Below are 13,479 nucleotides of genomic sequence, written 5' to 3'. Positions count from 1 at the left end.
AGATAATTTTATAATTAAATATTGCAATACTTTGTGCTACTGTATCGATATAATTGCGCACGTAAAATATCGCGATACTGAACAGAATCGATTTTTCCCCCCACCACTAAGAAGAATATTATTTTTCCATCCATGCCACAGTTCTTCCTATTCTGTGTGCCGCAGAGAGCTCACCTTCTGCATGATATCAATCTCTTCAGGACTCAGGTCTCTGTCTACTGATGAGATGCTCTCCATACTGTTCTTACGAACAATACCGGCCGCAAACGGGTTTGCAATAACACCAGGGGATGCCTGAAAAATCAAATCAATTACAAATAAATATGCAAATTATGTAGTAGTTTATACAGCATGGTGCAAAAGTCTTAGGCACATTAGTTTTTGCCAAAAATATGACTTCAAGCCAGTTATTTTTATATCAGTTAATATATATTTATATTGTGCATACAGAAATCTCACTGGATTATTACAAAATTATTCCATGCAAATGGAATGTTTGGAAATGTAAACTGATATTTCCTACTGACACACTACAGCAAAAGGTATAAATAACTGGCTTAACCATTATTTTGGGGTGAAAAAACTAACCTGCCTAAGACATTTGCAAAGTACTGTACATTTTATTATATAATTATTTGAGCCACAGCTGGACACCATAGCAGATTGCTTCTCCTCCTGTAAAAGTGTTTACCTCTATGCCTGTAGCGTTTCTTGGGTCAAAGCCATCACACACAAGCATAACCAAGGAATCACCGGAGGCACGCAATACCCTCACTGCTTCCGTGTGGGTCATACCCAGCAGACTGTTGTTGCCCACCTCAAGAATGCGCATGCCCACCCGCAGTCGGTCATCTCGTGCAGCGGCACCACTGGTGCTCACCTATAAGAACAAGTGAGAAACAAATCAAGGATTTACATGACTATAGTGAGGAGGAAACCAGACCAGTTTTTTTTTGCAATCAGAATCCTGAAGGGTTTAAGTTTTATGGTTACCTTGGAAATGAAGATGCCCTCATCTGTGGGATCAAAGGGGTTTCCTGCATGGCCTTTAGCGCCGCCCCTGATGCTGATTCCTAGCTTTTCTCCAGGCTGCTTGTGAATGACAATCTCCTACAATAACACATATGTTTTAGAGGCTATGTAAGGGTATCTCATTGCAGGCCATTATGCCGTATTTTTAGGAAAATCGAATATTTCTTAAATCTGACTGAGCCAAGAGAACTTCACAGATGTGACTGTAAGAAAACACCTGACGGCATCTGGCCATACTGTAGGTTTTGCTCACATTCCTGTGCAAATATGATAATACCTCCATGCCGGGAGGCGAGGGATCTCTGCGCACAAGCATGCGGATCTCCTGTTTGTTGGAGAGCAATGCTCTAACAGCTTCCTGGTGTGTGGCATGTCGCAGGTCGATGGCGTTCACCTCCAAGATACGATCGCCCACACGAAGTCCACTCTGAGAGGCCAAGCCATTGGGGATGACCTACTCAGACACAATAAGGTCAGAAATGAATTCATCTGACACAAGCTCCACTGACCACAAATCACAGCATTCATTTTTGACATCAACCTGCATCATACTAGATACTTGTAAATAATAATGAAGAAGTTTATTTTACCTTTGAGATGAACACCCCTGGCTCATTAATTCCAAACGGGTGACTGGCATGGTCGCTACCCCCTACAATGCTCAAACCCAGGGGACCACCCGCTTTGATCAGCATCACTTCCTGTCCAGAGAGGAAAATGCGATGTATTAAGAAGTCAAGTTTTATTTATTGAGTTTAAAAAGTTAGGTTTGCAATAGGTCAGATGGAAAATATAATCTTTGGGATTCATTTATAATACTAAATAAGATACTTCTCAAAAGTTTGGGGTTGGTAATTTTTGTTTTTGTTGCTTTTTTAATAAAAAAAGCTCTCTTGTCTCACCAAGGCTGCATTTTTTGACCAAAAATACAGTAAAAACAGCAACATTTTGAAATATTACATTTTGTATTTTAACATATTTGAAAACAAATTATTCTTTTGATTGCAAAGCTGAATTTTCAGCACTAAACTCCAGTCTTTAGTGTCACACAATCCTTCAGAAATCATTCTAATATGTTGATTTGCTGCTCAAGAAACATTTCTTATTATCGTCAATGATGAAATAAGTTGTGCTGCTTAATTTATTCTTATGATACTCTTAATATGTTAATATTTCTGTGGAAACTGTGGTACTTGGTTCAGGAAACATTGATGAATCAAAAGTTTAACAAAATGTCTGTCACTTTTGATGAAATTTAACGCATCTTGGCTGAATAAAAGTTATTTTTCTTTTTTTTTAAAGAAATTAATAAAGAAAAATCTTACTGACCCCAAACTTTTGAATGGTAGTGTCAATGTTTTAGAGAAAATAACTGAATGTTCAGTTATTTGTGATGGAGACGCACACGTCTTCTGGGCAAGTCTATACAACTACACAACTTCAAAACATCAAGGGAACATCAATAAAATGCAAAAGCAATAGAGTAAATTTCAAAAGGCCAAATCACAATCCTAAAACAATAAATCCAGTATGCAATGTTCATACCGTGCACCATTTTCTCTGTTGAGTGAGGCATTAAAACATCAAAATGAAGCTGTTATGAGATTAAACTACAGCAAGCAGCATTTATCAACTCACACATTCCCTACAGACTCACTGTCACACTTTAAGTTAGAGCTCGCACCTCAATGGGGTATTCATCTTCCATGGGACAGTTGAGATGGTTTCCAAGGTGCTCGTCTCCTCCTTCCTCTTGCTCAGGTGAGTCAGATGGCTCTGGAGGAGGGGGTGAATGAGGTCGAGTTCGAGGGGAGGCGCCACCTGCACTGGCCTGGTCCCGATCGACCAGGAGGGTGATGGTGGGGGAGGTGCCAGTAAGCAGCGCTACTGCCTGGTCATGTCTGGCCTCTGTCATGTCTACACCATTGATCTGAAGTGACAGCCAAACACCAGAGGGTCATAGAGGGCCAATATGCCCAGAATGGGCAGATGAAAGCCCTTCATGCTGAGCTGTGATGTCTTACTGGCTCTTTAAATGCTGTATGTAGGGTTTTAGAGGAACATTAAAGATTCCAGGTGTTAAACGGGGGAAACATTTTCCTGTACAGGACTGATCTGGATCAGGCGAAAGCCAATGCTGAGTCCTCTCATGCATTCATAGGCTTAAAGGAAAAGTGATTTCCACTTTGGTTTTAAAAACCTGGGTTCTCAGTGAAAAATCATGCAAACCAAACTGATACACATCTGGCCAGGGAAGTGAAAAGAGAAGGGAATGTGCAACAGGAGAAAGAGGAAGTGCTGGAGATGCTTTAGGTAGCAAGATCATGTAGTGTGTTAGAGCAAGTACAAAAAGAGCAGCCTTTGAAAACAGTCTCTACTACACTACTACAGCTTGTCACATTTAGATGCATTGCAGATACATCTCATATGCTTTGATTAGAGGAACTTTTACTCATAAAAAGTGGGTTTAGTCCAAGATGAGTTACAATTACAATTGATATTAAGTGCGATAACATGCACTATAAAACTTTCATTACATTTGGAAAAAAGCAGTAATTAATCCGTTTAAAATGTCATGTACACACTGAAATATACCAGGCTGGTTTTGGGGAAGCCAGACTAACAGATCTGGAAAACGTGATTGTAGCTTGGCTTTCTCCAGCACCTTAAAATGTTTATCAAACTACAGTTTGCCTCAGGATTGTGCACTTGCTCCATAACTTAAGATAGAGGTGACACGCAACCTGTATTTAATCCTTCAAATATTCGATTACGTATTATGTCATCTATACCCGGACAGATAAGAGACTGTAGCCTGACTACATAAAAACCTGCTTTTAACTTGAGAATAACTATGCATGTACAAGTACTAACTGATTCATCACATTAGCTATTGACTCCTTTTTATTCAATTCTTTAAATCCTGCCCTTTAATTACAATCTGGGTCTTATCTTGACACATGATACGTTGTGTTGAAACTGCAGATTAAAGCTGCTGTGTTCATTATTTTCACATAAACTGCATTGTCAACTGCAAGGCCAAGGCATGTCACTAAATCTATCTTGTTTCATGTGAGGAAGGACTATTTTTGATTTCTGGTTACATTGTTTATAAGTAAGAAGTTCCACCATGGTGACAAACAGAGGTCAGCACTGGCCATTCAGTACCGGCGCTTACCACAGGGTGACAGAACGGCAGCTGCTATGGTAACGCATGCAGTTACCATGACAGCAGGCCCAAAGAATAAGTCAAAAACCTCCCATCACCACACCCGACACCAAGCAGGCAAGAAGTGTGTTAGTGAAAACCCATGCAAGGACAGAGGAAGAAGCAGCAAAAATGGCAAAATAAAGAGAGGGCTCAAGGGAGACAAAACAGTTTGGATTATAATTGTCATATTGCTGAGTAGTAATACAAGCAAGGTTACCAGGAGAGAAGTGCACAATCACACAGTGACATCATTTCATGGTGTGGAGCAGAACGGTTATGGTGTACAGCACAGTAAAACAGCAGAAGACCGCTCAGTTGCACTGTGCTAAAACTAATTAGCAAATTATTAAAGGTATAGCAAAACACAAACGCGTGTGTTAGTGTTCATGTGTTAATTTTCCATACAATGAAAGAGAAAGCTCAGAAAACGGAGCATAAAAGTATCATAAAAGGTAATCCATATAATTTGTGTGCTTTATTCCAAAACCATACAATCAGGGTTTGAAATGAACACCCGCCAACCCTCCAAAGGTAAGTAAAAATCAACTTGCGTGTAACGCTGTCAAATCACTAGCCAATTTGGCGTGCTACTTATTATGTTTACTCACTTTGTTGGGGAAGTTCGTATAAGCCAAATCTGTGCAGATTTAGCGCAAATACTGAACTCGTGAGTCATCATGATATACAGCGTATTGCGCAGAATCTGGCTTACTTGAACTCACACATCAGTACACAACAAATAACAGCACGCTTGTTAATTTACACTGAAGCAAAAACGAAGATTAAAAAGCATTTGGTTAACAGAAAAGCCATTGTTATTTTCCAAAATAAAAAAAAAAAAAAAATTATGTTCTTTGTACTGTATTGATCTGTTCACCTAAAATACATTTTTGGTGAAAAGGATGAGGATGAAAGAGGAAGGGAGGAGATGGCTAGATGACAGGATTTTGTTTGAATAAGAAATTAATGTATGAAATCCAAATTTTATATATCTATATTTATTATATATATATAAAAAATGCATAAACTGAGACGTAGTTAATCTGGTTTATTTTTTTACTTTTTGGCTAGTGAAAATTCTGAATGGCCGGTAACTTAATTTAGTAGCCATATTGGCCGGCGAGTGAAAAAGTTCATTTCAAACCCTGCATACAATAGCTTTGTGAGAACAACAGATCCAAATCAAGTCATATTCATAAGATCTAAACCAGGGTTTCTCAAACTCGGTCCTGGAGGGCCACTGTCCTGCACAGTTTAGCTCCAGCCCTGATCAAACACACCTAGCTGTGAGTTTCTAGTGATCCTGAAGACATTGATTAGCTTGCTCAGGTGTGTTTGATCAGGGTTGGAGCTAAACTGTGCAGGACAGTGGCCCTCCAGGACCGAGTTTGAGAAACCCTGATCTAAACCCATGATTTTTGAGGTGATGTCTTCCTGTGCCACGTTTTAATATACACGAACAAAGTGTTTTTTGCTAAGAATCAAGTAGCTTTAAAGTTTTTAAATGACATGAAGGTGAGAAAATTGACTTATTTCAAGTGAACTACTCTTTTAACTCTAAAATAAAATAAGTTGATTAACTACACTAACTAGAGAGAGAGGTGTGTGTAAGAGATGAATGGACTCACTGATATGACCCTGTCTCCCACGTGCAGGACAGTGTCTCTGTGAGCAGCTCCTCCTTCAGCAATTCGAGAGATGAAGATTCCCTGAGAATAAAGCAGGAGAACACAGTCAAGTCAACTGTAATCTCAACTCCATAAGATTTTTTTTAATGTTTTTGAAAGAAGTCTCTTGTGCTCACCCAAGCTGCATTTATTTGAATTTTAAATTCACTTTTCTATTTTACTATATTTTAAAATGTAATTTATCCCTGTGATGGCAAAGCTGAATTTTCAACATCATTACTCCGGTCTTCAGTGTCACATGATCCTTCAGAAATCATTCTAACATGATGATTTGCAGCCCAAGAGACATTTCTTATCATCATCAATGTTGAAAACATTGCTGTTTAACATTTTTGTGAATTAATTTCTTTAATGAATAGAAAGTTCAAAAGAACAGCATTTATTTCAAATAGAAATATTCTGTAACATTAGATTTTTTTTTTAACATTTCTTTAGTCACTTTTGATCAATATAATGCATCCTTGCTAAATATAGTAATTATTTCTTTAAAAAAAAAAAAGTGATCCAAAATTTTGACCGGTAGTGTATGTAAACATCCAAATTCTCAAAAAGTAATGTAAATGAGCCTATTTACTGAGACAGAGCGGTGAATTTACTGCTTTTTACATTCACAAAGTAATAAAAAAGGTCATACTCTAGAAGTGACACAGTGCTAAAATCACTTGCAGTGCTATTTTCCAGCACTCCTGTATAGCGGTTAAGAGCTAGTGAGTATGCTGGTGTAACATGCTGCAATACCACATGCCTGTAAAGCAGAGAATATCCCGCTGACCTTGGCTTGAAATTACCTGCCTTTTTTTAACGGCCCATTATAGTAAAAAAAGGGTTATTTAAAACTCTAAAAATGTATGTTAGACTGTAGATTAAAATAACCATCTACGACCTTCAAGGCCACTTCATTCTTCAAAGAAAAATCTGTCAATTGATACGCAGGTAGTCTTCAAGCCGCCTTTGTCAGCACTTTCACAGTGTGTTCTCTAGAAGTGTGATCAGAACACTGCATGCTGAAAACTCAATGTAGCAAACAGACAAGTTGGTGACATCAACTTGTTAGTAAAAGCGAGCGCAAATGTCAAGCATAGGAACAAAAACAGGACTTACACTAACTCAGCCTAGAGTGTGTGCATGTGCTAATGTGTGACGGTCTCCTTCGTGAAAGTGGTGCATAAATGAGGCCGTGTGTCAGAAAGATAGAGGGTGGTTTGATGCGTGTCTGCAGCAGAGATCCAAAAATACTTCATCCCCTGCCATCCTATAATCTATCGGCACTATCAGGTGTCAGTCCCTGTAATTCTAATCATTGCAGCCTCGGTCAGACATCCTAGAGGTGATGAGCACCACCATACAGAGGCTTATGCAGTCCATACATTTCTGTTAAATATGTTAAACATACGGACAGAGCGAACGACCTGTCCTGTGCTCCGTAAACAAACACCGTGATGAAACAACCTGACACCAAAGCAAAGAACACACCATAAAATATTTACCACAAGGCAAGTCACAAGTTTATCTGGAAAAGCGTCTTGTTTTTACCGTGTCTCCTACTCGGTACGGGGTTGAACCTTTCCCTCCAGCAATGCTGAAACCTAAACCTTTATCGTTGCGGATCAGACAAGTGGCTAGTCGCTGTGAAGGTCCAGTGCTAACAGCAGGTGAGGCAGGGTCCAGGAGGAAAGGCAGCCCACTGGAACGTCTCTCCCGGGGGAAATAATCATCTTCTGGTCGCAACGGTGTGGTGGTGATGGCGTTCTCTGGTTCCACCATGCGTTCTCGTAGAACGGTCATAACCACGGCTGCCCCCGAGTTACGCAAGGCCTCGACAGCTGTGTGATGCTCTGCTCCGTGCAGGTCTACTCCGTTCACCTAAGACCCGATGAATACAAAGATGGAGGACTTAAAGCTGCATGAATGACTGGACTTGTATGGGGCAACTCAAAGTTGAAAATTATAACAATGTTCACCTCAAGAAGTTTGTCTCCCACTTTGACTCCAGCACGAGCTGCAGGGCCCTCTTCTGACACTCTAGAGATGAAAATACCCTGAAAAGGACATGTGCAGTACATTAAAACAAGCTGACAACACTCTCACACACAAAAGCATTTACTAAAATTTATCTTTTACATGAAAGCTCATTGAAAAGTACCTCATCGTCACCCTTATAGGGCGTAGATCCTTTCCCCCCTGCTATGCTGATGCCTAACCCACCAGTCTGCCTCAGGATGGACAGGTTCAGCTACAGATGAGGCAGAGATCAGACATTTACAGAAAAGTGCACAACAAAAACCTGCACAATGCATCTCACAAGACATTTGCTATAATATGCACGACTTAACTGACAGAACAAAATAACTAACAAAAACAAAACATGAATCTTTCATGCAGTGCATGCTTGTTTATAGAGGAAATATCTCTAATGTGAAGACTGCATCCATGTTCAGACAGATCGCATATATTGTCCCAACCAGCAGCCGCCTTTCCTTGATATTTTACACGTTGCATTCATTTACATACAATAACAATTGAGCTCAAATTTAAGGATCATTGGACAATCCATTCAAATTCGGAAATACTTTTAACACAATTTGAAAGATAAATCAGAAGCACAAAAACTCTGTTGATAAGAGAAATATCAAACTTTATAAGTTGGATTAGGTGGACTGACTGTCAATTTACTGAGGTAATAAATTTGAAAACAAAATGTGTTCTAAAATTGGCTGAAAATATCAAATATTTGATATCCTCCGACTGGATGGAATTATAGTCTGAATCTTAAAAACTGGAGTTTGTGCCCATCATACACCATGTGATTTTCAATTCAAATATCGCTTCAAGCATCGACTTGTACAGACTGTGAACTGATGCAAAAATCTTGGGAAAAGTCATGCATTTTACTCAAATTGCACAGTTTATACATAGACATCATATGGTCTCTACAAAAATATATATTGATATATTCTATACAGAAAGTTTGTCTACATTCACATCTTTTGTTTAATAAGCCGACAACCAGAAAGTCATGCAAGTCTGCTTAAGCATGACTGTTGTGCATGTAAAGGAATAAATGATTAGTAAGCAGATAATTTCATTATAAGACTGTTGAAAACAGTTGTGCTGCTTAATATTTTTGTGGAAACCGTGATATATATTTTTTTCCAAGATTCTTTGATAAAATAGGAAGTTCAAAAACAGCACATATTTGAAATAGAAATCTTTGTAACATTATAAATATCTTTTTTGATCAATTGAAAGCCTCCTTGCTGAAAAGTATACATTTCAATACATATAAAAAAAATGAAAATCATGCTGATAACAAACTTTTGAAAGGTAGTGTGTATAAAATTAGTAACACTGAACTACAGCAACGATGTTGATCCAAGATCAGTGATGGACATCTGATGGCACAAAATCGGATCAAATTCAACTACTTTAACACTATATTATGCATATTAATGCATAACACTATGCATTTTATCAAATAGTCAAAGGTCTGAGGAATCAAGGAGAGGAGACCAGTGTTACTTGGACAGGGCACTAATGATCTGTTTGATTAATGCAGACTGTATATAGAACACATGCTCAGGTTTAAACATCACCCGTCTCAACACTTGTATTGAGTCAAGTTTTGTAGATTAATGGCAAAAATGATGGCTCCACATCTAGTTCAAGTCTAATTGTCATTCAACAATGTACTGTCACAGATTCATAGCCTAAAAAAAGAAGGCTGAAGCAAATCAATTTATAGTTATTTTTTGATAATGTCATCATGATATAGGAACATGACAAACTAATATCAATAGTAAAATTAATGACAATTTAATCAAAAAACAACTTTGTATTGACTGATTAAGTGAGGGCACACGTCACCAAACAGTCACACCGTGACATACCCAACGGTCACAAAATGAATGTGGGGGTGGTGAAATCTTTTGCGTGATGGACTAGATGTGGTTGATTCTACAGCAGCAGCCATGCAAAGTGGGTATAGTGAGTGGGTAGATGGGGAAAAAAAACTGAAGTGAAGACAGAATGATGTCCTTGGTCAATGAAATAAATTTCTAAATAAATTAAATAACTTCAGTGCAAAGACGGCAGTACATCAGGAATTACTTTTTAGGAAATGCAAGTACTATTCAATATCCACATATCTGTGCTAATTCTTTATGTTGAAATTAGTTGCATCAATATCAATGGTAACATTGTAAAATGGGATATTCATTGTATTCACATCTTTTTATATTGCACTGTGAAAAAGAAAAAAAACCAATAATGGCTGGTTTATTTTTGGAGAATAACAAACAAAATCACACTGTCCGTTTCATAAGCAACTATAGGATGACTAATTTTAAGGGCTTCTGGAACATCAATTGTACATATATTTTTATGGCAAGTAAAAAATGTAAATTATTTTATTATAGCACTACTTTTGTGGGTCTTGTTCATTTAAATCAGACAAGACAGAGACACTTGTAATAAAATGCTGCAAAAAAAAAAAAAAAAAAAATCAATAAAGGTTTCCACTAGCTCATGTGTGCTACTAGCTCCTAGGTGGCAGAGCCTGACAGAAGGCTAGGCGGTGGAAAAGAGGGAAGAAAAACAGCAGCAGGCAGACAGTAATGGAACCTAGTTTGGAGAAAAACATGGAAAAGAAGCAAATATTTCTTGAAAGTTGAGGGCAATTATTTAAATTAAAAATAAAAAAATCGTATTTTGACGTTTTCGATTACCACAGCAAATGCCTTTGTTTGTTCATAGGCTTACACTGTATTCCATTAATTTTGTTAATTACAAACTAAAGAACATGGTCAAAATATTTTCTGTGGTAAATGACAGAATGTCATACATGCAGTTATACAGAGCTTGTGAATGTACTCAACCTAGAACATTCCTTTACTATCTTCAGCTAACAGAAGCACCATGACAATGTTTTCTTCTCCAAAAACTAAGATCCATTACAGTGGTGATAAGTAAGTGTTAGTTCAGCGTTTCCCTAGCCATCGGGATTGGATTAATGAAGGAATTGTATGGTGGGTCGTGATCCCCTGAACTGCAGATGAATGATGAGTGAATGAATGAATAATAGAGAGAAAGAGAGAGAGAGAGAGGGAGAGAGGGAGGAAAAGAGCGGGAGTTTGGGCGGAAAGAGAGTAGGTACAGACCTCTTCCTCCTCAATTCGAGCAGGCTCAATCAGCAGATTATTGACTTGATCAAATGACACCCCCTGTTAGGACAGGAACCAGCGAGAGGGCATGCAGATTAGTCAGGCCAAAACAAAAAAACAAAAAAACAGAAGCTGTATGACTGGGAATTGAAATAAAACAAACATTCACACAGCGTACAGAACGACACACACACACACACACACACACCACCAAACACACACACACACCTAGGCAGGGCAGCACACACCCACAGAAAGACAGGGCGCTTCCAAACCACCACATATATATATACACACAACAAACAACACTGACCTATACACTTAATGAGCTGCAAATCACAGTTAGGAGAAATCATTGTATTATGAATGACAATAGATGAGTCATTAATGATTAGAGAGGTACTGATTGTACAGAATAACAAAACTAGTCCTGTGTTCAGTTCATCATCTGTAAATTCACTATAATTGGCCGTCATTTTTTTTTTTTAAATTACCCACCCCCCAAAAAAATAAAAATAAAAATGAGGGACTGTAATGCCAATCAACTACATGATTTTACAATTAAATTTAAGCTTTTGTTAAACCATTACTGGACTGGTGCTTTAAAACGACATAGCACAGCACGGGTTCTCAGACGATTCAGCTCATGAAATGCACAGCTAATATCTGTCTGCTATGCAAAAGCTTGCTATGCATATCTGTAAAAAAGCATAATATTGCAATTAAAAAAAGACCATTACAGCCATATCACACTTTACAAAGGAAGTAGTCTAAAATGTTTAGCAGAAAACTTAAAAAGACTTGACTGGGAAAACTAAAAGCCCACCGTTACAGGTTGTCAATACCAACCCAAGACAAATCATTAGTGAGTCAGGGCTATGAAACACAGATATAAAGCAATTACCCAGATTCAAACAAATGTCAATATTCAAGAGCAAGAGCAGCAAACTACATATTTTTCAAACTGAAAACATGCACACACAAGCCCTGTGCAAACATTCCTCAGCCACCCAGCCATCCAGTCTTGGAGACCACACACACACTTCTCTCTCTCTCCCTGAGTTTTTGAGCCCGGTCAGAATACTTTGAACCAGATATATACAGAACTTGGCTTCAAACATTAATTGCACATATGTAGCTTAATTAAAACACATTTAAGAAGTCAATAGCCAAGTTTACATCCACTTTTGCGCTGTTTTGTTATCGACAAAATGAATGTGCGTTAAAAAAAGATTGCGAAATTTGCTGTCTCCAGCCTGTTTCCATCCAATTGGCCCTTTATCTATAAAACGGTGTATGTAATGACTTCATCCCTTAAAAAAAGTGCATTGTTTAAAAAAACAAAACAAAAAAACAACCAAAAAAACAACCGCTTTGTCACATTGGTTGTTGTATTGCTTAAAAAAAACAAACATCGGCCTGAGTCGTTTCCAAACATAATTCCACGTATATCGCAAATTATATTGTATCTGTCGCATCCCAAATATCTGTAAAATGCATAGAGTAATTAGACAATTGGAATTCACCAGTTTACTGCTTACTATTTTGATGAATAATAAGTCTAAATTAGGAAATATTAGGAAATCAAAAATCACGGCATAGAGGGACAGCTTGTCTGACAGGACTTTATTTGGACACAGGGCAGCTCATTTGTCCTGTAGCCTATGCAAAATTTTAGGATACATAAAAAAGATTGCTACAATGAAATGTTTGGTCATACAGCAACAATCTTTAACGTAAGCTTTAACAGTTGCGGTTTGACGTGACCGAGAACGGGTTAGGTTCAGATCATTCAAACCAAAAAAGTTATTCGTTCTGGTTTCAGAGTTCAGTAACATTTGTAACAAAACTTTATTATATATTATTAAATTGTAGGGCTGGGTATTGACACAAATTTCACAATTCGATTCGATTTCGATTCACAAGCTTGCAATTCGATTCGATTTCGATTACGATTCGATTCAATATTGATTATTTTGGATATCAGGTACAATACATGGCAAATTTTCTCAAGGAAAACTTTTATTGTTATTTTATTATTGTCTTAACTATTATTGTAAACTATGGGAGTCAGTTGTAGCCTATAGACTTCATTAGCCTACTATAATATTGAAGGTAAAAATTAACTGATTTGTATACAAACACTTTATTTTATTTACTTTTATTTATTTTTATAATAATAAAGTTATATGTAATTATATAAAAATTTAAATGGTGGCTGTCATAAAAAACTTTCCAGATTTTTTCAAACATGCATTAAATATTGAAGAACATTAAAAATTATAATGAATATGTAATATGGTGCATATATTTAACAAAATGCTCCTCTCTAGAGTTAATTTTTCTTGCTGACTACACGAGTAACATGACATTGTTTACTAATGTCTTT

The 13,479-nt window shown here is 37.5% G+C and overlaps 1 protein-coding gene across 29 annotated transcripts in view; it reads right to left on the bottom strand.

The window, feature by feature from the left end:
- The window catches only part of scrib (scribble planar cell polarity protein), a 96,296-nt gene that overhangs the window by 20,743 nt on the left and 62,074 nt on the right, over positions 1-13,479 (bottom strand). For 24 of the 29 annotated variants that reach the window (XM_079867012.1, XM_079867023.1, XM_079867035.1 and 21 more), the window contains exons 16-26: positions 11,088-11,150; positions 8,075-8,164; positions 7,893-7,970; positions 7,465-7,794; positions 5,872-5,952; positions 2,717-2,962; positions 1,623-1,733; positions 1,310-1,486; positions 994-1,110; positions 692-880; positions 175-294 (exon numbers count right to left, since the gene is read on the bottom strand). In XM_079867012.1, the coding sequence (XP_079723138.1) occupies positions 175-294; positions 692-880; positions 994-1,110; positions 1,310-1,486; positions 1,623-1,733; positions 2,717-2,962; positions 5,872-5,952; positions 7,465-7,794; positions 7,893-7,970; positions 8,075-8,164; positions 11,088-11,150 (1,602 nt within the window). The remainder of the gene's footprint in view (positions 1-174; positions 295-691; positions 881-993; positions 1,111-1,309; positions 1,487-1,622; positions 1,734-2,716; positions 2,963-5,871; positions 5,953-7,464; positions 7,795-7,892; positions 7,971-8,074; positions 8,165-11,087; positions 11,151-13,479) is intronic. The other 5 variants (XM_079867018.1, XM_079867030.1, XM_079867032.1 and 2 more) reach the window with 1 other exon arrangement.

The sequence above is a fragment of the Squalius cephalus genome (assembly GCF_949319135.1).
Source record: "Squalius cephalus genome assembly, chromosome: 3".
In the NCBI taxonomy this organism is placed as follows: Eukaryota; Metazoa; Chordata; class Actinopteri; order Cypriniformes; family Leuciscidae; genus Squalius; species Squalius cephalus.
This window is presented reverse-complemented; position numbering and strand designations above follow the sequence as displayed.